Consider the following 26,174-nt stretch of genomic DNA (forward strand, 5'->3'; position numbering starts at 1 on the left):
GTAGACCACCTAAATTGCTCCGTCTACATGAATCTCTTCTGTGATTGGTTTTAGCCCCATGTAGGTTTTTCTATCACCAACTACTTCTTTCCATTTTGTACTTACAGAGCCAACCCATATTTTGTGCGATGCATAAAGCCAAATCAAAACAAGGTAAAGAACCGCAATAACTGGGTTCAGGGGTATTAAGCTATTTGCATCTTGGCTGGAATTGAAATCCACTGAGAGAGTATGTAACCTTGCAGGAGCCTGCTGTGTTTGACATGGAGCTGGTCAGTGCCCAACTGAACTATTCTGGGATTTTAGAAACCATTCGAATCAGGAGAGAGGGCTATCCGATCAGAATGCCATTTGATGTCTTCCTTTTCAGGTAAGAGCTAGACATGTCAAACACGTCTGAGGCCATTAACACAAAGTTTTTCCCTTTTGTATCTGTTTTTTAACATATCAAGAAAATTATAATAATTACTCAATTATTCGGTTGAATTTAGATATAAATCACTGCTAGGCCTCAAACAGCCTCCACCTGCCAATGGTGAAAACTGTGTCATCATGTTAAGGAAGCTTTGCCCTGTTAGACAAGGATCGTTTCAAGTCGGTGTCACCAAGGTGTGTATGATTCTGATTAAGTGCAATTGTTACTATTCGCTTGGTCTCAGACCGTCAGATTTCACCAAGTACAACATGTTCCTGGATCAACATCTTTGTTGATCCTGGAACAACTTTCCAATCGACCAATCAGATTTGAGGGACAAGTTTACAGTTGTATCAAGTTTAGGCTTACAACCATGGTTTGGTGCTTCTACATCAGTCTTATTCACCTATCATTTCCCTCTCCCTTCAAGTTATGGTTAGGTTTAGGGGTAGGGATAGGACTAAATGTTCAGACAGAAATGTTGTTCTAGGGTCAACAAAATATGTTGATCCAGGAACATGTCTTACTTGGCAAAATCACAGTGACCCAGACATCACACCATGGACCATCCACAAGTAGTTAATGGCCAAAATATAATTGCAATGTGGACTAGACTTTATGATGAGAAAGGTCTGGCTATGTGAGACTACTCTCCACATTTGTTTTTTTAGTACTTGATTGCACCTTTTATTTTTTGTTAGTTGTTCATGAAAGAGGACATCTACTTCCTGTTGGAGAGTAAGCGGGACAGAGTAAGGCATGTAGCTGCCCTGACTCTGCAGCGTTACACCAGGATGTTCTTTGTGAGAAAACGCTATACAGCCTTCCGCATGAAGATCATACGGCTGCAGGCCCATTGCCGAGGCTTTCTCACAAGGTATAAACCATAATATCTTATTCTCACTCTAAATCAGTGGTTCCAACCTTTTTGACCCAAAGGCCCCCTCATTGTCAATGACAATATTTCTGATGCTTCTGCTATGATGACAGAGTTGCTAATTGTCAGTCTTTTTATTTACAGAAACTAGGGGCCAGATTTACTAACAGATTGCGCCAGCGCAAACCCTCTTTTGGTGTTAAAAAACTGCTGTTAGAATTTACTAAAGACACACAGTGATAAATTAGCATGGATATGGTCATTTTTGCGTATGACCTTATTGCATATACATTTGTAGGAGTTTCCTTGTCAGACCGCTACATTTATAGGAGGAGAGTAATCCGTTGCACTTTAGTTTGGGGAGCGCATTCACTATTAACTATGCCTTTTGCCTCGATAATCTCTTAATTTACTGCTTATTAATAGTTAGTAAGGTGTTGTTAAATTTGGGTATTGGGTAGGATTAAATGATGTAGAATAAGGTCATGCGAAATAAGGCATTATTATGTGCTTTTATAATACTAATAAACAGCCAATATGCTAGTAATATGCATGCTAACAAGCAACTAGTTAATAGTGAGAATTGGTCCCCAAAATAAAGTGTCATTGAATCATGCAACGTGATTTATCAAGGTTTGCGGTAGTCAAATTACTGGTATTTGTGGCATTATTTAACTGCCTGGCAAGACATTGAATTTGTACATTCTTAGTAGATAGATCACCCGCAGAACTTTCCACTCCCATCAGCCGCATGCTACTTTGCCCTGTTTAGTAAATCTGGCCCTAGGAGTGATAATCTGTAAAAAATTTAAATAATTATATTTAATAACTGAATGTTCTTCATTTTAACATTTTCTTTATAACCAGTAAATTGACATAATTTTTCTAGTTTGTGATTGTTTTTTTGTTTTTTTTTATAATTTTTTACTCACAAATAGCCATTTATATCCAATAAATTGTTTTAGATCTTGACAATTTCTATAAATTTGCTTTCTCTTTACAGGAAGCGGTATGTGAAAATGAGAGCTAGCCTGGTGAAATTACGCTCTCTGATCCATATGTATGTTGATCGCAAGAGATATATTAAGGTAAGAACAATGCAGTTTTAGTGCGTAGTGATCAGGCTAATCTGCAATCCCACATTTAATTGTTTTACTTATTTTTCTTCTTTTAGCTGAGATACGAGGCCAGGAGAAAGGCAGAAGAAGAGCAAAGGAGAATAGAAATGGTTATAATGACATTTACTGTCTAAATTGACCACATTTTAGTTAATTTCTCATGCCTACAGTATTTAACCAAATATAATAAAAGACTGAGGGGAATAATTCATTAAAAAAAAAACTACTTACAATATAGTTGGTAACTCTTTACAAAAGGTTTCATTTGTTAACATTAATTAACTACATTGGTTAACATGAGCTAACAATGAATAATACATCTACAGCATTTATTCATCTCAGTTAATGTTAATCTCAATTTTTACTAATACATTTTTAAGATGTCGTATATGTTAACATTAGTTAATGCGCTTATGAATAACATTAACAAAGGTCAATAAATATTGTAAAAATATATTGCTCAATGTTGGTTAATGTAAGCCAATGCATTTTCTAATGTGAACAAATTAGACCTTATTGTAAAGTGTTTCCATATCTTCTTTGTTTGCAGGAGCTGTCAAAACGGGAAGTGGTCAACGTCACTCATCTGGTCATTCCAGCTGAACTCGGAGCATTGCTGCAGGCAGCCTCTGGTACTGCAGGGCAATTTCCTCACATTAAATATATTTTATTTTTATATTGTTCAAAAGTTTGGGGTCAGTAAGATTATGCTTTGAATTTTTTTTTTTACTTTTATTCGGCAAGAGTGCATTCAATTGATCAAAATGGACAGTAAAGACATTTTGGTAACACTTTATTTTAAGGTGACGTAGTTACACGTTACTACATGTACTGGTTATAGTAATAACAGTAAGTTATGCATAATTACAAGTAACTAACCCTACAAGTAACTAACCCTAAACCTAAACCTAACCCTAACTCTATAGTAAGTACATGTAGGTAATTAATATTACTAAGGACTTCATTAAGTGCGATGTAACTGTCACCTTTAAAAAAAGTGTAACCCAGATTTTTTTCTCAAATAAATACTATTATTTTGAACTTTCTATTCATCAAAGAATCTTGAAAATAAATGTATCACGGTTTCCGCAAAAATATTAAGCAGCACAACTGTTTTCAACATTGATAATAATAAATGTTTCTTGAGCATCAAATTATCATATTAGACACATCATGTGACACTGAAGACTGGAGTAATGATGCTGAAAATTCAGCTTTGACATCACAGGAATAAATTACTTCTTAAAATATATTAACATATAAAACAGATATTTTAAATTGTGATAATATTTCAATCTGTTAAATATAGAAAACATATTTTACAATTTGACTGTCACGATCCACACATATAGGAAAGGGAGAGAAACAGGTGGATCCAAAAACAGCAATTTTATTAGTAGGGCAATCCAATTCGTCGTCATCCATGCAGGGGTCAAAATCCATATTAGCAGTCCAAAGATACAAAATAAACAAACAAGAACAGATCAAGAACAGATCAAGAACAGACTTGCGAAGTGGCGTGATATACAACAAGGACTAGTAAGTAACACATACTAAAACAGACAGGGTATAAATACACAGGTAAATGACAATGCTAATGGGGAATTGGCTGAGTGTAATAATGAGTGACAAGGGACAGCTGAGTGTAATGAAGAGACAAGGATCATGGGGAATGTAGTTCGACTGTGACAGACACCGTGGGGAAGGAGGACATCTAGTGGTGACCCAAAGAACACAACCCAGACACTGTGACATAACCCCCCCTCTACGGAGCGGCTACCAGACGCTCCAAGACGTGACAGACAAAACAAAAGTTCAGGCGGGAGGTGGACTGGTGGAGGATCAGGGGGAGGGATGGGGGGCCAGGTCCATGGAGGGAAACGGGGACAGGGAGTGACAGTCCATCTGGCAGCCAGGGCGGAGACGACAGTTCATCGGGCGGCCAGGGCGGAGACTCTCCCTCGGGCGCCCAGTGCGGAGCGGACAGTCCCTCGGGCGGCCAGGGCGGAGACTTTCCCTCGGGCGGCCAGGGCGGAGACCTTCCCTTGGGCGGCCAGGGCGGAGACCTTCCCTCGGGCGGCCAGGGTGGAGACCTTCCCTCGGGCGGCCAGGGCGGTGAAACCCCTTTCGGGCGGCCACGGCGCTGGACCAGACACCACCGGCTCAGGAACTGGACCAGACACCACCGGCTCAGGAACTGGAACAGACACCACCGGCTCAGGAACTGGAACAGACACCACCGGCTCAGGAACTGGAACAGACACCACCGGCTCCGGCTCGGGAACAGACACCACCGGCTCGGGAACTGACACCACCGGCTCGGGAACAGACACCACCGGCTCAGGCTCAGGAACAGACACCACCGGCTCAGGCTCAGGAACAGGAACAGACCCCACCGGCTCGGCGGCGGCCATCTTGTCCGAAGACACAGGCTCGGCAGACGTGACGTGAACAGTCTCTGTGGTGGCCATCTTGTCTGAAGACACAGGCCTGGCAGACGTGACGTGAACACTCTCGGCGGCGGCCATCTTGTCCGAAGATCCAGGCTCGGCGGCGGCCATCTTGTCCGAAGACACTGGCTCGGCAGGCGTGACGTGAACAGGCTCGGCAGCGACCATCTTGTCGGAAGACACAGGCTCGGCAGACGTGACGTGAACACTCTCGGCGGCGGCCATCTTGTCCGAAGACCCAGGCTCAGCGGCGGCCATCTTGTCCGAAGACACTGGCTCGGCAGGCGTGACGTGAACAGGCTCGGCAGCGACCATCTTGTCGGAAGACACAGGCTCGGCAGACGTGACGTGAACACTCTCGGCGGCGGCCATCTTGTCCGAAGACCCAGGCTCAGCGGCGGCCATCTTGTCCAAAGACACAGGCTCGGCAGGCGTGACGTGAACAGGCTTGGCGGCGGCCATCTTGTCCAAAGACACAGGCTCGGCAGGCGTGACGTGAACAGGCTCGGCGGCGGCCATCTTGTCCGAAGACACAGGCTCAGGAACAGTCTCTGGATCGGCAGACGTCCTGTGCTTCCTCCATGCCTGCAGTACTGCCACTGCATAAAAAAGGAAGACCACTCTCTTGGCCGTGGCAGGACTGATGGTGGGCGGCTCCGAGACGATCTCAGGGATGACAGCCGGCTGCTCGGAGGGGACGGCCTCCGGGACAACAGCGGGCTGCTCGGAGGGGACGGCCTCCTGGCCATTGGGGAGGCAGGAAGTCTTCCTCCTCCGCCTCCAGACAACCGGACTCGAGACCACCGGAACTGGGACCACCGGACTCGGGATCACCGGAACTAGGACCACCGGACTCGGGACCACCGGACTCGGGACCACCGGAACTGGGACCACCGGACTCGGGACCCTCGGACTCGGGACCACCGGAACTGGGACCACCGGAACTGGGACCACCGGACTCGGGACCACCGGAACTGGGTCCACTGGAACTGGGTCCACCGGAACTGGGTCCACCGGAACTGGGACCACCGGAACAGTTACAGAGGGAGCCTTTCTCCTCCTGTGTTTTGGAGCCACCGAACTCTGGACAACCGGCACTGGGACCACCGGCACTTGGACCACCGGCACTGGGACCACCGGAACAGTCACGGAGGAGGTCTTCCTTCTCCTCCTCTGTCTCCGATGGCAATGTGCAGGTTCTGGGCGGAATCAGTGGTGAAGGGTGCTTAGGGGAATTCAGCGCCATGGCCTCCTCAGTCTGGCGGGCCCAAAAAGCCAGGCCCTGAAAAATGTTCATGCTGCTGGATCCTTTGTGTGACGGAGTCCTTCTGTCACGATCCACACATACAGGAAAGGGAGAGAAACAGGTGGATCCAAAAACAGCAACCCAGACACTGTGACATAGTGTAATAATGAGTGACAAGGGACAGCTGAGTGTAATGAAGAGACAAGGATCATGGGGAATGTAGTTCGACTGTGTCAGACACCGTGGGGAAGGAGGACATCTAGTGGTGACCCAAAGAACACAACCCAGACACTGTGACATTGACTGTTTTTTTTAATCAAATAAATGTCTTGGTGAGCATAAAAGATAACAAAATCTTACTGACCCCAGACTTTTCAAAAGTAGCATATAAAAAGTAAATATAATGTGTTTATAATGTACACTGCATGTCATCTCTCACCTCTGTGTTTTAAAGGTGGTAGAGAGCTCCATTCTGATTGCTTGGCTTTAGTCCAGGCTCCCACCGTTCAGGTGGAGTCACAGATCACTCTACCTCTTGACATCAACAATTACACTATCTCTAAATTTGTCCAGATTCACTTCAAAGTAAGACATACTTGAGTAATTTATTCCAAAATCACAAATAAGCTCTCATACTCAGATATTCATTCAGGAATGACTGATATACTGTATATTAATTTGTATGTTTTTTTTATTATTAATAATAGGAGCCAAACTTTGGAATGTTAACTGCACCTTTGAAGACACCACTAACACACATTGACGATGATCTTACACATGAGGCTCTAGACGCCTTTGTCATGGTACACTGCATTATGTTCTGTTGAAGATTTTGCCATTGTCATTTATTTTACATGCAATAGACTTAAGCACAAATGTTGGTTCCGGAAGTAAAAATCCTATTCATTTTCTCCATAGAGATATAGATTTTTAACATATAAACCTTTCAACACAAACCTACAATGAGCATGAGATGAAGTGAAGAAACATGCCTCTGTTGTAGCCATAAGTCAGTGTGATTTCAACTCTGTTAGCTCTCTATTAGCATTACTTCTTTCACTTTGTAGATCTTAAGGTTTATGGGTGACCCACATCTAAATGGTGCTCAGGAGAATTTATTTGGAAACTACATCATTCAAAAGGGGCTTACCAACCCTGGTCTGCGGGATGAAGTCTTATGTCAAATTGCCAATCAGGTTTGGAGAAACACCAATCCAGAAAACTCAGAGAGGGGCTGGCTGCTGCTGCTGGCCTGCCTGAGTGCATTTGCACCATCAGCCAAAATTGAGAAATACCTTCTGAAGTAAGCAACATACCAGTATTCATGTTGGGTCATTAGCAACTTGTAAGCATTCATTACTTTTTGGCTTTAGGTTTGTCTCAGATCATGCCTATAATGGATTCAAAGCTGTCGGCCAACAGAAGCTCATTCAAGCCATGCAGAAGTCCCTGTATGGACCGGAGACAGCGAGGACTTACCCACTGTCCCTGCTGGAATGGACAGCCAATAGGAAGAAAGCAAACATGGTTTTGCAAGTACACTGTTTTGATGGTGTGTATCAGTTTCACCTTCACTGTTTGAGTTTCAGCAACCTTCAGTCAGTGTTTGCCATGTAGGTTGGGTTGCATTAAAAAAGTGAATGTGACCCCAGTGATGGGTCCATTACACTAAATTTCAATCACAGTTTAATCAAAATAAACCCTTAATTAAATCCTTGAGTAATTCTAATTTCTGCCTAATTTAATCTTTATTGGTGCAACCGATCTCAGTCGGCTTTTGCTCATTTGCTTTTCAAATCCACATTTCAGCACTTGAATGTAAATTTGAAGGCACATTTTAAAAGACATTAGCTGTGTTTCCATCCAAACGTGAAGCGAATCTTTTCAAAGTTAGCAAAAAAACAAATGCGAATTAGGTGTGTTTCCATAAAGTTTGTTCGAGTGGATGCTAACCTAGTAACCAACAGTAAATAAAACACCATCAGCGGAAACAGCCGATTTGTCACGTGGGTTTAATGTTCGCTACGTCAGAATATATTCGGCAAATGTGTTTCCATCTCACATTATTCGCATTAACTCTTTCTCGCAAAAGTCAAAAAACACCTCAAGCGAGCGTAAAAACTTTTTTTTTTGCGAATTAAGAGATTATTTTCCCTTGAAATTTGCCGTTTCCATCACTCGTTTCTGATGCGATACTTCAAAATGTGCACAAAAACGGTGATGGAAACAGCTTATGTCAATTAGAAAGGAGAATATTTGCCCTTGTTTGGAATGAAAGAGATATGCAAACTTACATAAGGATACAAACTCAAAGGATAGCTTACAAAACACTAAAAGAAAGCTCTGAAAGGCTCTTCCATTACTATAATCTCCCTACATCTGCCTGCCAGTTTCTTTTGTTCCTCAAAACCCTCTGGAGACAATTGTGTAATGTGCATCTATTTCAGGTGATACCTGGTCTGTGGTGCTACACAGAATAGAAAAAGTCATTTGCATGTAGTCTTCACTCTTGTCAAACCACAGCTGTTAAACGTCATGTTGTATTGACAGGGACATCTTCCCTGTGCCCTGTGCACTCCTGGACGAGTGGGGAGGAGTTGGCCGGGGATATTCTACAGCACAGGTATACGACCGTACACAAACTATCCATATTATGGTTTATCTCTTGTTCCAACCATTTTCACTCTACTCTTTCCTAGAGTCAGCCAACACACAATCTTTGATTTTGCTTTCATCCATCCATTCATCTTCATAAGAACCTTTTTAATATGCTGTATTCCATGTCAGTAGTTCATGGCTCTTTCTTTTGGGCATGTTAGAATATGTACAGTCTATAATGAGGCCTTCATTATTCATCTGTAATTTGCCTGAAATGAATAGCCTCATTAATTGGCTCCACAGGGGTGTGAACGAGGCCTGGAAGGGGTGCTCTGTTGTCATGAAGGAGCACGGACAGTGGGCGGAGCTCGCAGGGCACGATTATGTAATGGACTTGATCGCAGACATGGAACTGATGAGAAATTTTCCAAAGCAAAAGTCCTACTTCATCATTTCCGCCGAGAGTCCCACCAGAACCAGGCCCAATGCCAGCCTGTCAGTATCTACATGATAGTCTTGCATTTTATTTGACTTTTATATACATTGTAAATGGGTTATGCACACTAATGCACATAGATCTGCGATGCATGTCATTTAAAAGTGAGTTAAATGTGAGTGTTCAAGTTCTGTGGCACCAAACTAATGACTGTGGGAGACGGGGAGTGTTTGAAAATAGCTAAATCATTTTTAAATGTTTATTGCCACTGGTGACACATAAACGACAAACTTCACCTTTAAGGTACAAATAGTAAATATTAATATTATAAATAAATTTGGTTCATTCTTTGCTGACTGATTTTGATTAGAACTTTAAAAATACACCTAGTAAGGTGATGCATATTGCATATTTCTTTTTCATTATTTGTTTTTAATAAGAAAAAAAAATACATTGTATAGTTAATTTCAGGGAAACTATTTTGCAGTGTCTTTGTAGTGTTATCTAATACTTTGCCCTCAATATGAATTTTCACAGGGCTCTGTTTGGAAGTGGATTTGATTCTGATGATGACAACTCACTTATGCTCCCTCAGACAATGCTAAGCACCAGTCTCCCAGATTCAGATGGGTATTACAGCCACGGTCAGCTGTTTCTTGCTTTCTTCTTTTTTTTGGGGGGGGGCTAGCTTTTAAGCTACTTTTATATATTCTCTGCAATGCTAATGGCATGATTTCTGTGTTTTTTTCTCAATAACTGTAAAATAAATAAATAAATAGAATCAGACTTCAGTGAAGCACCAACTCAGAAAGGCATGGACAGATATCTCGACAGCCTGTTTGACCCAGTGCTGTCTGATGGTAATGGGGTAAGTGTCTCTTGTTCACTTCCCCAATTCAGCATGAGTTCATGAGTTTTTAACAAGTGTAAATGTAATAGAAACTACATGATTTGGATGTTTAATGTAACTACACCGATGAGCCACATTATGACCACCTGCCTACTATGCTGTTAGTCCGCCACTTGCTGCCAAAACAGCACCGACCCGCCAAGCCATGGAATCTACAAGACCCCTGAAGGTGTGCTGTAGTATCTGGCACCAAGACGTTATCCTTCGAGACCTGTAGGTTGTGAGGGGAGCCACCGTGGATCAAATTTGTTGGTCCAGCACATCCCACAGGTACTCAGTTGGATTGAGATCTGGGGAATTTGGAGGCCAGGGAAACACCTTGAACTCCTCATCATGTTCCTCAAACAATTCCTGAACAATGTGTGCAGTGTGGCAGGTGCATTTTCCTGCTGAAAGAGGCCACTTCTACCAGGGAACACCATTGTCATGTACCTGGTCTGCAACAATGTGTCAAATTTACATTCACATGAATGGTCGAACCCATGGTTTCCCAGCAGAACAAAGACCTTCTTCTGGCTCGGACCAGATGGGATAGCTTTCGTTTCCCTCGTGCATCAATGACCCTTGGTCATTCAGATTTTGAATCTGAATGGCCATTGGTCATTCCCAAACCCCCGTCACAGATTTTTCCCTCCTTGGAGCACTGTTGGTAAATTCTCACCACTGCTGACCGGGAGCAACCGTTTCAGAGATGATCTGACCCATTCGTCTGGCCATAACAGTTTGTTTTTTATCAAAGTCGCTCAGATCTTTATCCCTGCCATTTCTCCTGCATTCAACACGTTGATTACGAGAACTGATTGTTTGCTTTCCATCTAATCTACTCAGACCTTAATATGTGGCCTTGTTAGGAGATGAAGGAGATGATCAATGATATTTGCTTCACTTGTGACTTATCATAATGTTTTGGCTCATCAGTGTATTTATGGAAAGAAGCTTAAAAATATAACATGAATGAATGAAGAACACAACTGGCCACTTGATCCTCATAGTGTAAGTGATTGAGTGTATCAATGTGCTCTATGCTGCCAGGTCCCCTGCAATGAAGGTGATTAAGTTACCAGTTTACCGTATTTCTCACAGCATTGAGCATACTTTATTTTTTTCCTTAGCTTTATCATTTTGAGATAATATCTGGTGTTTTTAAACACTTATAGAGGTATGGCAGTGGAATGAGTTATATATTTTGTCAAACATATAAATATTGAATTCAGGACAATTGTAAAAATAAGCTCTGGAACCTTTTCAGTCACAAAGGAATAGTTAGTAAAAAAATAAAATAAAATAATATATATATATATGAAGAGTTCAGATGCAAAAGCCTCTAAGTGCCATCTTAAATTTTCTTCTAGAATGATCATTTTCATCAAGCTCGCATATTTAAGTTCAGTAATTACACTTAAATGGCAATGAAGATTACCTATTAATTGTCATTTAAGTGAAATTACTGAACTTAAATATACAAGCTTGATAAAAATGATCATTCTTTAAGATGGCACTTAGAGGCTTTTGCATCTGAACTCTTCATATATACAGTATATATATATATATTTATATATATATATATATATATATATTTACTTATTTATTTTTGCTCACTTAAAGATCCTAGACTGGTGGTTCTGTGGTCTAGGCCAGCATGGCTGTCTCAGTTGCGATAGTAAATTGGCCATGCCCCTCTTAGAGAGTATAAGGTACTCCCATGGGGAGATTGATTTCTCGTATGACTGAGCTGGGAAGGGTCCAGCCCTGAGTTGAGAGCCTGTTTTGCTTTGCCTTATCTCTTTTCCAGGATTTTGAGAAGTCATCCAGCATGTCCAGCCGTATGAAGGGAGCTGGTGGGATTGGAGGGGATGATAGTGACATAGTGAAGCCCCTCTCCAGCAGGCCTTATCCCCCCGGACTGCAGCCTGGTGGTGAGTTCTGCATCTGTTCTCTTTCTGTCCTCTTCTTACTAAACATCAATTATGCATGGGTACCCTCGGGTCAATTTGTACCTAAAAGCAGTTAATTGCCAGATAAATATTCAGAATTGCAAATTTTTGTAAACTGCACATTTACCAATGCTTTGCATGATAAATAACCAATTTACCATTTAGATTGCTTTAATGCTTTGGGGATTTTTTATTTTTTTGGGACTGTGGCTTTTGGTGATTGGTATTACAAAATGGGTGCCATTCGTGTTCCTCATATACTTGTGTAAAAGAAATACTTAGCAATAACTAGCTGATGACAACTTTTGCTATGTTTACAAGACAATTTTCTAATCACATCAACAAAAGCCAGAAACTTTATTTTATTATTTTTCTTTTTCTTTTTTAAACAAATTAAACAGTAACACACATATATATGTGATGTGTTGAGGTGTGTTACACCTCAAGCTAAATAATATAATATATATTAATCAAGTGAATCAGACTGTTTAACACTTTAAAAGTCACATTTTTAAAATAGTAAAATACAGAATATTTCTTATATGAAAAAGCTGCAAGGTGTTTATTTCACTTTAAGCAGTATTGTTCATGTTTATTTAATATAGTTGGTTGGCACAGCTAATTGGGTTTCATCTGACCTTAAAATCCTAGCCAACTTGCATTGAATCATTTGATTAAGATAGGCCTATGTGAAAGGGGTCATTGCTTACCGATCCTTGGCCATATTTACTGTTCTCAGCGGTGCCAGTTCTACCTGTTATGGGAGGAACAATGATGCCACCTATACCTATGCCAGCTATGCCCTCTGTGCCTCATGCTCCTACCGCCGTACCTTCAGTACCCCTAATGCCAGCTATGCCTTCTATGCCAGCCTTGCCTGCTATGCCACCTTTGCCAGCTATGCCTAATGTGCCACCAATGCCTGAAATGTCAGGTATGAATGCTGCATAAGTCCTTCTATATTATAACGCTTGGCGCTGATTGATTCTGTGGGATAATTTTTTAAACACTGCACTGTTTATTTCTGTGCGTTCTAAACACAGTTATTACATTCGCTTTATTTTGTGCTTATTTAAATCTCTAAATGTGTAGATCCAGCTGTCTTAGCACAGCAGCAGCAAGCCATCATCAACCAGCAAGCGATTATATTGGTGAGCAAACAAAGCATGACTTAGACTTGTATCAAAATGCTAAATGTGTTTGAACAGCGAGCTAATGTAATGTACGACAGGCTCAGCAGATGACAATGCAGGCTATGGCCCTTCAGCAGCAGATGTATAATTCAGCGCACCACACACACAGCGAGCATGTGCCAGCTCCCCGCTCCAGCCAGTACAGCCCTGTGAGTATCTCTGAGCACTGATTACTATATGGATGATAAATCATTAGAAATCAAGTCAAAGCTTTATTATTATGCCATAGATAGACGTCAAATTAGAACTTTACATTTCCACATACAGTATTGGGGTCAGTAAGATATGTTTTTGAAAGAGGTCTCTAATGCTCAACAAGGCTGTATTTTTTATATAAAAAATGTAGTAAAAATAGCAATACTGTGAAATATTATTACAAATTAAAATAACTGTTTTCTTTATTAATATATTTTATTCCTGTGATGGCAAAGCTGAATTTTCAGCATCATTACTCCAGTCTTCAGTGTCACATGATCCTTCAGAAATCATACTAATATGATGATTTGCTGCTCAAGAAACATTTTAATTATTATTATAATCAATGTTGAAGACAGTTGTCTTGTCTTGACAGTTGTTAAAATCTTTCGTAACATTATAAATGTCTTTTCTGTCACTTTCGATCAGTTTAATGCACCTATGCTGAGTATTCATTTCTTTAAAAAAAAACTTACTGACCCCAAACTTTTGAATGGTGGTTGATGATTTTTTCCTCAAAACATACTAATGAACAGTTGATACGTTCAAAAAAAGCTGTTGTTGGTCATGTATCTTATTTGAAGACTAAACAAGAAACTGGACCTGTTTCCTACAAACCAACCCCTGCTTCCCCACCACAGAAACCTTCACAGAGACAGTATAGTACGTCATTTTTTATGTTTATATATTTTATATGTATATTGAATAATCTATAACTAAGATGAACAAATTCTTTACAAATGTTTTTCATTGTTAGTTCATGTTAACGAATGTAGTTAACTAATTTTAACAAATGGAAACTTATTGTAAAGTGTTACCATTTCATCAGTGTTTTGCTATGTTTCCAAAAGGCCCAACTAGGAGGGATCCACCGGCGGGGGACTTGGTGAGAGCCACTATCTCAAACACAGAACACTTAGAGCCAAGTCACAACATCAAAGACATTATCAGGCAGTACCAGACAAACCCTGTGAAACCAGCAGAGTTTCCCAGGTGAGAATGAGAACTGAACATATTTAGATCTGAGCGGCAGTTCCACATTCATTAATAATGAATGACCTGAACTGAAAACTGAGACACAGCAAACCAATGTTCTCCTTGACCTTGTAACAAAACATTGATAAAATATTAATCATTAAAGTAGAACAGAACAAAGGCTAAAGCTCTAACTGCACCGGTCTTCAATACAGGAGGGAAGCTAAAGTGTTTTTGAGGAAACCAGACCCCCATGACGAAGCTATATTGATTCTTAAGGACCAGATGAGTGCTCCACCTTCACAGGTAGTTCAGTCATAGTTCATTTACAGATAAACTGACAGTGTTAAAGTCATGTGAGTTAACGTGATATAAAATATTATCAGTGGGCTTTAGCATTATCATTGTGGTTAAAGCTGATGTGTTCATGTCCCAAACTATCAGCAAAAGAAAACCTACACTCCAGTTTCTCCTTCATCATCTGCAAAGGAGTTTGATTATGACCACCATGGGGCACTAAAACCAGCAAGAAGCATAAAGACGAAGCGATCTCCTCCTGTGCCAGCTGTTAGTCAGAGATTCCCAGCTCCTGCTCCTGGTAAACTCAGATCATCTATGTCATTTTTTTTAGATATAGAAACCATATTAGCATGGCTATAACGTCGCTGTGGTGTGTCACATTACAGTATCTAGAGAACTTCCAGTAGAAGTGGAGAACATTCAGACTCAGCTGCACAAGAGGAGCAGTGAAGAGCACTACACCTACACCAATGTACCCTGGAAAATCTACCTGAGGAAAGAGGCTAGTGTCATTTGTTTTGTATTGGGTCAATGGGACACAGTACTGTTATGCTAAAATATGGAAGTAATTATGAACCATTGAAAATACTTTCTTGTGTTTTTAGGTTTTTTATCCGAAAGACAGCTTCAACCACCCGCTGATACTAGACCTCTTGTTTAAGCAGGTTTGGATTTTTTTTGTTCTTTCTGTTAACTTTGGTTTTAGGGCTGTCAAAAATATAAAGCTTTAATTGTGATTTATCTCATAATTTGTTTTATTTAACACATTCGTGCATTCAGTTCCTAAAAAAATTAACAATAGGTCAAGGTGGAATTAATGGTTTTGGCAAAAAGTGTGGATCATGAAACTTGTGGTGTAAATTTATGCAACAGTGTCTTACACACACAAAAATAAACATGATTCTATATAAATTAAAACACTGAAAACCGAAAATGATCAATAATTCAATAATATAATACCTTTACCCTCAATTTATGGACATAATTAACTTTGTGATAATAAAAAAAGAAATAAAAAAAGAAGCTCTTATGCTCACAAAGTCAGATTTATTTGATCAAAAATACAGTACAAACAGTAATTGTGAAACATTTTCCATTTTAATATTTAATTCAGTGTCATGTGATCCTTCAGAAATCATTCTAAAATGCTGATTTGGTGCTCAGAAAACATTTCTTATTATTATCAATGTTAAAACAGTTTCTTGATATTTTTGTGGAAACTGTAATAAATGTATAAAGTTCAAAAGGAAAGCATTTATTTGAAATAGAAATCTCTTGTAGCAAATCTTACTGACCCCAAACTTTTGAATTGTAGTGTATAAATTTGTGATTGTTTTTACTTTTATAAACCGTAATTATAATGAAACTTTCAGATTGTCCATGACACATTCTCAGAGGCTTGCATTCGCATTACAACAGAAGAAAGGCAGAAGATGAAATCCCTTTTTGGTATGATTTATGTTTCACTTACATACACATTTTCCTCTTGTGATGTGTGAACTTTGCTTGTGGAGAGGAACATTTTGGCTTCTATTTTGTGACAGTGGAGCAAAACGTTGACATCAATGCCACAATCCAGGATGAGAATGCGAAGAAGAAGATTGTGGTTGCCGCAAGAGACACCTGGGAGATCTACTTCTCACGCCTCTTCCCAGCATCTGTAAGGAATCTCTCTCAGAGGAATCTCTCTCTCAAAAAAAAAAAAAAAAAAAATATGTGGCCAGTCATGGCCTAGTGGTTAGGGAGTTGGACTGGTAACCCAAAGGTTGCTGGTTCGATTCCAGAGCCGGTGGGAAATGACTGAGGTGCCCTTGAGCAAGGCAACAAACCCCTAATCGCTCCCCGGGCGCCACACAAAGGCTGCCCGCTGCTCTGGGTGTGTGTATCCACGTTTGCAGTGTGTGTGTTAACTACTCACTACTCTGCTCCTAATGTGTGTGCATTAACTTGGATGGGTTAAATGCAGAGGTCAAATTCCAAGTATGGGTTACCATACTTGGCCTTCACTTTCACTTTCACTTTTATCCCTGCTGAAAACACCTGCGTAGACCAGCCTGAAGTTCAGTGCTGGTCCAGGCTGGTTTATGTTGGTCAGGCCTGTTTTTTCTGGAGCTCTGCATAGCAGACTGTTCACAAAATGTAAATTGTGAAATTATTGAATGAGCATGGTTCTGGTTAAGCTGGCTGAAAGGAATGTAGTCATATCTAGCACATCATAATGTATTCTAATGTTTTCAGCAGGCATGTGCTGCTTCATAATGCTATTTTCATCATGACAACTCTCAGAGTAGTTTTGGCATTTTAATTATATGGCAATGCTCATATATTTGGTTTTGGCGGATTAAGGGCCAGATTTACTAACAGCTTGCGCCAGCGCAAACCCTCTTTTGCCGTTAAAAACCTACTGTCAGGATTTACATACACGCAGTTATTTTTGCGGCTGACCTTATTGCACAGTTATTGCCTTATTGCATATACATTTGTTGGAGTTTCCCTTTTAGGCGCAACATTTCTGGGAGAAGAGTATTTAAATGAATCACGCAAGGTGATTTACGAAGGTTTGCGCCATTATTTATCGGCCAAACAAAGCACCTCTTAAACCAGATGCCACCTGGTAGATTGCGTTGGTCATTATGGAAATGATCTGTGCTCTTTAATTTGTGTGTCGTCAGTAGGTCACGCGCAGAACTTTCCACTCCCATCTGCGCTGTTTTGGAATTGCGCTCTCATGCTAATTTGGCCTGTTTAGTAAATCTGCCCCTAAATCTGCTATGCTGCTGCTGTAGAACAAGTATGGACTTGCCAATAGATACACAGAGACGCAATGAGCATGTAAGATATGCTGCTGCTTACATAGATTTACATAAATCTAGATCTAGGCAGGTGGAACTGGGTGAGGTGGAGGGTTTCAGTGCTGCAGGACTAGCAAACAGTAAACACTGAACCAGTCATGTTGCACAAACTGCAATGAGATGGGCTGCAATCAGCTTGTGCCATGTGGTAATGGTGTGATTGCTTGCAGATTGCATGTAAAGAGCCTATTAGCATGCGCCATCTAGAGTTTCATTACTGAATTAGATAAGCCTAAAAGAGAAAATCTTCCTGTTCTTGCCCTGAACAGGGCAGTGTTGGCACAGGGGTCCAGGTGCTTTCTGTATCTCATAGAGGAATCAAGCTTTTAAAAATGGTCAGGAGCAGTGCGGTAGCCCCGGACTACTTCAGAGTTCTACGACCCTACAGGTACCAGTTGCTGAGGCTTTTAATGTCTGTGTTTTGTCATTGTTTTTAAGGAATTCGTATTTTTAATGAGTTTAATTAATGATACAGTAGCACCATCACCATCACAAATATTCATTGTTATGATCATTGTTAAACTCTTACAGCTATACAGACATCATGTTCGTCACCATTCCTTCCAAAAACATGCTGGAATTCAACCTCACCAATGAGAAACTGATTCTGTTCTCTGCCAAAGCTCCTCAGGTTAAAACTATGATTGACTACTTTATCACAGAGCTGAAAAAGGTCAGTTCCCTCATACATTGATTCACTTCGGGGATGATTGGCTGTGGTGCGGTGTGTTAATTGTAGTCTCTGTCTCTCGCTCTAGGACTCAGACTATGTCGTTGCTGTGCGTAATTACATTACAGATGACAGAGCGCTGCTGAGTTTCCACAAGGGAGACATCATACGCTTGCAGAAAATGGAAGGCCTGGATGCAGGTGAGACGGCTTTAAACCAGAATTGGTCATGAAGACCTTACATTACTCTTCATATTTGGGGGAAAAAAAGCCTAAATAATTAGGATATCAGCTCTGAAATATAACACTTGAAAATCAATAATGTAATCTGTTAATTTGTTGCATTTTTTTTTTAAATAAACTGCTTTTTTATACATAAAACAACTTGATGAAGTTGTTCCATGATGAACATGTTTTAAAATAATGAATTAAACCTCTTTTCATTTTCAATTAAATTTTTTACACAAATAAACAAATAAACTGGAACATGCATATACTAGATACTTACTAGATTACTTTAATTTGACCAGGTAATTGTATTTTTTTTTACCTATATACATACATACATACATACATCCTGTTTCCAGTGGTTGTCAACTGTCCTTTGTGATGAATTTAATGTGTCCTTAATGTACTGACCCCAAACTTTTGAAAGATAGCATGATGATATAATATAGCTAAATAGTATTGTAAAAGGGACAATAACTTGTTCACCTAAGCCATAACTTTGACTGCTGGCTCTGTGGCTGTTTCATAGGCCAGTGTTATGGTTGCATAGTGAAAAAGAAGGTGATTCTCCTGGAGGAGTTAAAAAGAGACACACCTGATTTTGGTGGGTCATGCGTGGAACCTGCATGGAGTGCTTTTTGGGGGTTTCTTGATGTGCTGTTTTACTGTTCTGCACTTAGCAGTGTCATTACAGTTGAATTTCTAGTTTGCAGATTTATCTGCATTTATGCATCCCTAGTTGCATGTATAGAAACGGTCTTCCTTCTCTTTGCATGATGGTTTCACTGATGCTTTTTATACAGGCACTTCTACTCTTAAAATGTCATTCTACCATCACACGCAAATTTTCACACACCATGTCTTGTTTTGTGCAAAGGCTGGAAGTTTGGGGCCATTCATGGGCGATCTGGGGTTTTTCCTGTGGAGTTTGTACAGCCAGTGGCTGCTCCTGACTTCATTAGCATTCCTGTGGACAAGAAAGAGGAACCCAAGAATAAGCAGGGGCGCGTGGCCGCCTCGGCCGCTGTGGCTGTCGCTGTGGGGTCCGCTGCCGCAGCCCATGAACTGGGCCGGTCCATTGAGGTATATGTGCTTCACAGGCATGTAAATCCCGATATATATGTAACATAGATCCTTCTGAGAGCCGTTGTGTCACTGCATCTCACCTCTAGGTGGCGTCTCCTGTCAGTGAGTATGCAGACGCCTTTACAGACAGTGCTGATATGGACATCGATGAGAGAATCTTTCAGGACAGCCAATACAACATGGTGGAGTTTGCCAAGAAATATTTCAGAGGGGCCCAGAGAAACAACGGGTCTGTTGATTACATCATGGGGCGTTGCGAGCTCAGGTTCTCACAGTTGCATAGCTGAATTAAGAAAAAAGAATAGATATACTGACATATGCTTGTATTTTGCAGTGATTCATATAAGAAAAAGTCAAAGAAGACAAAGGAATCCAGAGAACCATCAGAAATGGTGAAATTTTCCAAGGTACAGAATACATACATACAGAATACACAATACATTGAGGTTTCTAAAAGAATATAGTTCATTTAAAATTAGTATACTGTCATGATTTACTCACAGTGTAGTTTAAGGAACAGATATTGAGGCTTTTCAGCTTTAAAAACCATAAAAGTAGCCCATGCATTTTGTGCACTATATTTCACGTCTACTGAATCATATGATAGCTTTGTATGAGGAACAATTTAATTAAATATTCGCTAAAATTGGATCATTCAGTGAATAGAACCAATTCAAAGAATGTTTCATTAATGAATTGAACATTGGAGATCTAGGGTGAATATAATCAGCGCTCACTTTAAATACATTTTATATGATTTTAATATACCTTTATATAATAATAATAATAATAATAAACATGGTTGATATATTTTACGAAGCTTTTTTATGCATATTCTAATTGATTTTTGCTTTGGTTGTTTAGTCTCCAATTCAAGAGTCCCTGATCGAGTTCACAGATGAAAATATGAACAGAGTAGCTGGAGAGATTTTTCTTGGTAAGTAGAATGTTACGTTTACACAAATTAAGTGACAGATTTTTTTTTTTTTGTCATAAATTTTTCTTTTTAATGTTTACTTTCTTATATGCCTTCAATGATGATTATCCTTCAGCTATAATGAAGTTTATGGGAGACTACCCAATGAAAGGTCAGGCCGAGCAGGACATTGTCAGCACCATCCTAAGGGTATGCAACTCTTTAAATAGCCCAACAAGCCTTGCCATCATGAAATATTAAGATACCAGACAGGAATGTGCTTAATATCTTCAATGTCACTGTGATATAAGCTCAATCTATGTTGCAGTTGAGTGGCAAATATGGATTAATGAAGGATGAAGCGTACTGCCAAGTCCTCAAGCAGATCACTGGGAACACCAGCTCCAAGACGTATAAGCCTGCTTTTTTTTCTGAATGGAAGAACCATGTAGGACTCATTGTAATGTGCGAAGCAGAGTAACAGATGATCTTTACTGTGTTTCGCAGGGAGAGTTGTCAGAGGGGCTGGAGGCTGCTGTACATCCTCACTGCATACTACAAGTGTTCAGAGGCGCTTAAACCTTACCTGCTTAAACACCTTCAGGATGTCTGTGCAAGTCCTGGGGTGCACTTTCAAGGTATTTTGCCTACATGTTACAATTACACAAATCAAACTGATTACATATTAACTGATGATTACAAATAACACGATACGTTGATAGGCATTGCCAAGGCTTGTGAACAGAACCTAAGGAAGACGTTCCAATACGGCGGACGTGTTGAGCATCCTAATGGGATGGAATTGAAAGCTATGCTGGTTAGTTGCACATAAGCATATGTGACCCTGGATCACAAAACCAGTCTTATGTCGCACGGGTATATTTGTGGCAATAGCCAACAAAACATTGTATGGGTCAGAATTATTGATTTTTCTTTTATGCCAAAAATCATTAGGATATTAAGTAAAGATCATGTTCCATGAAGATATTTTGTAAATTTCCCACCTTAAATATATAAAACATTTATTTTTGTGAATGGATGCAGCACAATCGCCAATAGAAATGGACAACTTTAAAGGCGATTTTCTCAATATTTCGATTTTTCTGCACCCTCAGATTCCAGATTTTCAAATAGTTGTATCTCGGCCAAATATTGTCCTATCATAACAAACCATACATCAATGGAAAGATGGTGTATTCAGCTTTCAGATGATGTATAAATCTCAATTTAAAAAAAATTACCCATAAGATTGGTTTTGTGGTCCAGGGTCACATATTTCAATGCTAATTTCAGTCACATTTTCACCAATCTGTGCTTAATTATGAACAATCTTTGTCAAGGCTGGAAGGAGCTCCAAGCGCCAGTTGTTTCTTCTTCCTGGTGGAATTGAACGCCACCTAAAGATCAAAACCTGCTCAGTAAGTTGCCTCTGTAATATTTATTGCAGCTTGACCAATCATATTCATTTAGTAGGAAACGTTTGATTCTAATTCACTCTTGTTACTTTGAAGGTGGCTCTGGATGCCATTGAAGAGCTGTGCTATGAGATGGGTCTGCATAAACTTGAGGCCTTGGATGAATATGCTATATTTGTTGTCACAAACAGAGGTGAGATGACAAAAAGGAAAAAAACACAATTTGCCGCTGATTGTTTTCAGTAGCTGAGATGGTAGAGATGATACAAGTAATACAAGCTGCTTTCTCATGTATTTTCACTCTTTCTCCAGGTCAGAATGTCCGGCCTCTAAACAAAAGGGAGTACATCTTGGATATCGCTACAGAGGCTGAACACGTTGATAGCAACTACAGTCTGTGGTTTCGAAGAGTGATATGGACGCAGCCACTAAAGTTTGACAACGAGCTCGGAGTCACTATGCATTACAATCAGGTACATCAGCCAGACTGATTCAATTTCCCAGACATTCCTTTCATGTCTTGTGCTGCTTATTTCATAAGTTACAAAGATCTAAGGCATTTGCCCTTGTTTTGACCTAAGTTATCTCTGATCAGGCTACTAATCTGATCTTCATTCATATTTTGCAGGTGTCCCCTGATTACTTGAAAGGGCTGCTCAGTGTTGTCCCACAGGGCAAGGCCAGTGAGCAACAGCTTCAGCAAGTGTCAAAACTGGCAGCTCTGCAACATCGTGCCAAGGACTCGCTCTACCTGCCCTCCATGTAATGCCATTAATGCCACGCTGAAATGTTATGTATTCGTCAAAAGCAACAAAAAAAATCACATTTACAAGTGACATTTATAATTGTACAAAAGATTTATATTTCAAATAAATGCTGTTCTTTTGATCTTTATATTCATAAAATAATTTTGAAAAAATGTGTTACGACTTCACAAAACTTTTAACATAGATTCGTTGATAATCGAAAACCTGAGCAGCAAATCAGCGTATTAGAATGATTTCTGAAGGATCATGTGACACTGAAGACTGGAGTATTGATGCTGAAAACTCAGCTTTGACATCACGGGAATAATTTACATTTTAAAATATATTAACATAGAAAACAGATATTTTAAATTGTGATAATATTTCACAATGTTACTGTTTTTACTGTATTTTTGATCGAATAAATGCAGCCTTGGTGAACAGAAGAGACATTGACCCCCACATTGTGTACACACACTGACCATTAAACATAACTGCCTGATCTCCAATCAGAAAATTGTAGTTGTCGAGGAATACAATCCCAGGGATCATTACTAGTTACGAGGGAGAAATTATTCACTCTGAAGATGTCTGTCTACATATTAATTACTGTGTCAATAATTCTATAGAGGTAAAACTCGTGATTGTAAAAACACTTGTGTTTATTGTAATTGTTCAGCTGGCCCCTGATGGAGAAAATCACCTGGCTAGTGTTCCTGAGGTCATTTAAGTTTGACACCTCATTTATAGACTAACTTTCTCTTGTTCTCTGCCATCAGCCATGAGGTTCAGGAGTGTATTCCCACCCAGCTGTTTGGTCTCCAGCGGCCCCAGCAGTGGTTAAACATGGTAAACCAGCATATGCAGCAGGTGCAGGCCCTCAGTCCTCATCAGGCCAAAGCACAATTTCTGGGTGAGGTGTTGACTTAGGAGAACAGCCAATGTGGAGGCGCGCAGCCATTTATTCAAAAGGCTGATTGTTGTACTTGTGTTTCTGTTTCAGGGCTTGTGAGTGCTTTTCCCATGTTTGGCTCATCATTCTTCTACATACAGAGCAGCAGCAACGGTGCTATCAACACCCCGTGTGTACTGGCTGTCAATCAAAATGGTCTGAACTTTCTAAGCAAAGAGACTCATGTAAGTTTAACCCCTTGTTTCCCAATCTTTACTTAAAGCCTGTATGAAGATAACCCTTTAAAGCTGTATTTCTAAGACTGCATTATTTCTTAATTTAATAGTTTAACTTAATTTTTTTCATAATTAAGACAGTAATATATGTTTAAAATGAATTGAGAGTAAACAATGACAGAATTAGTACAAAAGTTTGAGGTTGGTGAGATATATTAATGTTTTTGAAATAAATCAAGGCTATTTATTTGAACAAAAATACAGGAAAAATTGTAATATTGTTTGAAAAATGTTTACAGCTTAGAATAACCATTTTCTATTTTAATATACCTTAAATTGTAATTCCTGTGATGTCAAAGTTGAATTTTCAGCATCATTACTCCAGTCTTCAGTGTCACATGATCCTTCAAAAATCATTCTAATACGCTGATTTAAAGAAACATTATTATTAATGTTGAAAACAGTTGTGCTGCTTATTATTTTTGTGGAAATCCTGATACATTTTTTTTTCAGGACTCTTTGGTTAATAGAAAAGTAATAAAGGACCGCGTTTATTTGAAATTGAAATATTTTGTACCAGTATACATTTCTGTACTGTCCCTTTTGATCAATTTAATGCGCCCTTGCTGAATAAAAGTATTATTTTTTTCCAAAGTCTTACTGACCACAAACTTTTGAATGGTAGTATATCTCTTTAAGGCTCATATTTAATTCATTAGCACTTTTTTCTGTATTTTAGTAAATATGATGCATGTCCTAGATATAGATTTAATTGAATTTTGCACCAATTTATGTAAAAGTATGCATTATTCTGGGATTTTAATATGTAATCTGCTTTGGCACTACTTAAGTGTCCATTTTACCCTATATTTGCAAATGTATTTGCATTTCCTCCCAAGATATTATATAACATGGTCACGTATAGACTTCACAGCTGTTTTCAATGTTCCTCAGGAGCCGATGGTGAAGTTCCCGCTGAAGGAGGTCCAGTCCACCCGGACACAGAGGCCCACAGCTGGCTCCAGTTACCCATACGTGGAGATAATGCTGGGTGACCTAATGTCTCAACGCATTACACAGTTACAGCTGGACCAGGTATGGACTTTCAACTAAAAGAGGGAATGTATAATTCCAAATCATCACACAATATAAATCTAAGTCATATATATAAGTCATACATAATGAGTTTTCTTTTTCACTGGGCCATTGTGGGCTGAGCTTATTCCTGTGCGTTTGACTTTACAGAGCCTTGAGCTGTGCCGTGTCATCGCCATGCATGTGGAGAACCTGCTGTCCGTACGAGAGAAGAGACTTACTCTGCCGCCCAGTGAAATCACACTGCTCTAGCACGCCTTCTCACTGATGTTATTTATTAGTACTTTTATGGCAATAATTGCAATCAGACACTATTAAACTCATACACGTCCAAAGCCAGCTGTCATTATTGATAGTGCAATATGTCTGTTTGCAATTTAACCAAGTTCCAGGATTAGCTTGTTATTCGCAACAATTTGCATGCTTTCCATTAGGTTGAACATATGGTTCCATAGTTTAAAACACTATATTTCTACCTCTAGCTCCGAACACATGATCAGCAAGAGTTTTGTTTTTATTTTTTTATTTTTTTTTATGAGAGAGAAAGAGTGATAAAATAAATGTAGCCACTGTTTTTGAAGTTGCACTACTTGAGACTTTTATGATTTAAATATTTATACAATGTTTTTATGTTAAATTCTCTATGTGGATGAGAAATGCACTATATGTACAATGAATGTAGTAGGTATAATATGAAGTCTTTATTCTAAATAAAATAAATCACAGCTGTACTGTTTCTCACAATTTAATTTGATTACACTGAATGCACATTGAAAAATATTAACATTATGCTGTTAAATGTTTGTAAAAAAAAAAAAAAAAAAAAAAAAAGTCATTTAAAGTGTTAACTGACTGATAACTTCATGCATTGTAATTAAATTGATGCAAGGCAATTCAAACGTGTGAATAAATAGTAAAGCCAGCCGAATCCTGATCCGTGTTTTCCACGCGTTTGCGGGCAGTGGGCGTGGCTTGGTGAATTGGTTACAGATTCTTGCCTCTGATTGGCTCTCCTGAGACGTGGTTCCTGCGAACTTGCCCTGTGGTTAAACTGCATAAACACACAGCTGAAAACTTGCACGGCTTGAGGAGTGGATACAAAAGAAACTGGAGCTTGCATGAAGGATCACATTGTTTCTCTGCACCGATTCACGCCTAACGGAATTTCTATCAATCTGAGACGGTGCGGGCTGTGATATATCTCTGATTCGGCTTCAGGATGATGAAGTTTAGGTTCAGACGGCAGGGAAATGACCCTCATCGTGAGAAAATCAAGCAGGATCTATTTGCATTCAATAAGGTATGTGGGATATATAGCGATGGGTCTCCTGTCTCTCGAGCATGCATGCGTTTCGGGTTGCACTGAAATCGACTCAAGAACATTTAATTCAA

The 26,174-nt window shown here is 39.7% G+C and overlaps 2 protein-coding genes across 4 annotated transcripts in view; both read left to right on the forward strand.

The window, feature by feature from the left end:
* The window catches only part of myo15aa (myosin XVAa), a 51,326-nt gene extending 26,030 nt beyond the window's left edge, over window positions 1-25,296 (forward strand). Inside the window, exons 19-64 of one of the 2 annotated variants that reach the window (XM_082167000.1) lie at window positions 108-153; window positions 246-370; window positions 492-609; window positions 1,117-1,292; window positions 2,296-2,380; window positions 2,467-2,520; window positions 2,961-3,042; window positions 6,561-6,691; window positions 6,814-6,909; window positions 7,174-7,409; window positions 7,480-7,658; window positions 8,657-8,729; window positions 9,008-9,199; window positions 9,678-9,784; window positions 9,920-10,008; window positions 11,843-11,966; window positions 13,077-13,135; window positions 13,216-13,326; window positions 13,957-14,035; window positions 14,224-14,365; window positions 14,563-14,653; window positions 14,792-14,945; window positions 15,034-15,149; window positions 15,253-15,312; window positions 16,021-16,096; window positions 16,192-16,307; window positions 17,769-17,887; window positions 18,031-18,172; window positions 18,258-18,369; window positions 18,926-19,000; window positions 19,274-19,479; window positions 19,569-19,711; window positions 19,817-19,889; window positions 20,347-20,419; window positions 20,535-20,608; window positions 20,727-20,809; window positions 20,906-21,036; window positions 21,121-21,215; window positions 21,739-21,816; window positions 21,910-22,006; window positions 22,126-22,286; window positions 22,442-22,575; window positions 23,339-23,472; window positions 23,563-23,696; window positions 24,642-24,782; window positions 24,933-25,296. In XM_082167000.1, coding sequence (XP_082023126.1) covers window positions 108-153; window positions 246-370; window positions 492-609; window positions 1,117-1,292; window positions 2,296-2,380; window positions 2,467-2,520; window positions 2,961-3,042; window positions 6,561-6,691; window positions 6,814-6,909; window positions 7,174-7,409; window positions 7,480-7,658; window positions 8,657-8,729; window positions 9,008-9,199; window positions 9,678-9,784; window positions 9,920-10,008; window positions 11,843-11,966; window positions 13,077-13,135; window positions 13,216-13,326; window positions 13,957-14,035; window positions 14,224-14,365; window positions 14,563-14,653; window positions 14,792-14,945; window positions 15,034-15,149; window positions 15,253-15,312; window positions 16,021-16,096; window positions 16,192-16,307; window positions 17,769-17,887; window positions 18,031-18,172; window positions 18,258-18,369; window positions 18,926-19,000; window positions 19,274-19,479; window positions 19,569-19,711; window positions 19,817-19,889; window positions 20,347-20,419; window positions 20,535-20,608; window positions 20,727-20,809; window positions 20,906-21,036; window positions 21,121-21,215; window positions 21,739-21,816; window positions 21,910-22,006; window positions 22,126-22,286; window positions 22,442-22,575; window positions 23,339-23,472; window positions 23,563-23,696; window positions 24,642-24,782; window positions 24,933-25,034 — 5,224 coding nt within the window. In that variant the 3' untranslated portion in view covers window positions 25,035-25,296. The remainder of the gene's footprint in view (window positions 1-107; window positions 154-245; window positions 371-491; window positions 610-1,116; window positions 1,293-2,295; window positions 2,381-2,466; window positions 2,521-2,960; window positions 3,043-6,560; window positions 6,692-6,813; window positions 6,910-7,173; window positions 7,410-7,479; window positions 7,659-8,656; window positions 8,730-9,007; window positions 9,200-9,677; window positions 9,785-9,919; window positions 10,009-11,842; window positions 11,967-13,076; window positions 13,136-13,215; window positions 13,327-13,956; window positions 14,036-14,223; window positions 14,366-14,562; window positions 14,654-14,791; window positions 14,946-15,033; window positions 15,150-15,252; window positions 15,313-16,020; window positions 16,097-16,191; window positions 16,308-17,768; window positions 17,888-18,030; window positions 18,173-18,257; window positions 18,370-18,925; window positions 19,001-19,273; window positions 19,480-19,568; window positions 19,712-19,816; window positions 19,890-20,346; window positions 20,420-20,534; window positions 20,609-20,726; window positions 20,810-20,905; window positions 21,037-21,120; window positions 21,216-21,738; window positions 21,817-21,909; window positions 22,007-22,125; window positions 22,287-22,441; window positions 22,576-23,338; window positions 23,473-23,562; window positions 23,697-24,641; window positions 24,783-24,932) is intronic. The other variant, XM_082167001.1, reaches the window with a different exon arrangement.
* Window positions 25,297-25,843: 547 nt separating this feature from the next.
* Window positions 25,844-26,174, forward strand: part of llgl1 (LLGL scribble cell polarity complex component 1) — a 40,017-nt gene continuing 39,686 nt past the window's right edge. For both annotated transcript variants that reach the window (XM_082174788.1, XM_082174789.1), the window contains exon 1: window positions 25,844-26,082. In XM_082174788.1, the coding sequence (XP_082030914.1) occupies window positions 26,002-26,082 (81 nt within the window). In that variant the 5' untranslated portion in view covers window positions 25,844-26,001. The remainder of the gene's footprint in view (window positions 26,083-26,174) is intronic.

The sequence above is a fragment of the Leuciscus leuciscus genome (assembly GCF_965113295.1).
Source record: "Leuciscus leuciscus genome assembly, chromosome: 1".
In the NCBI taxonomy this organism is placed as follows: domain Eukaryota; kingdom Metazoa; phylum Chordata; class Actinopteri; order Cypriniformes; family Leuciscidae; genus Leuciscus; species Leuciscus leuciscus.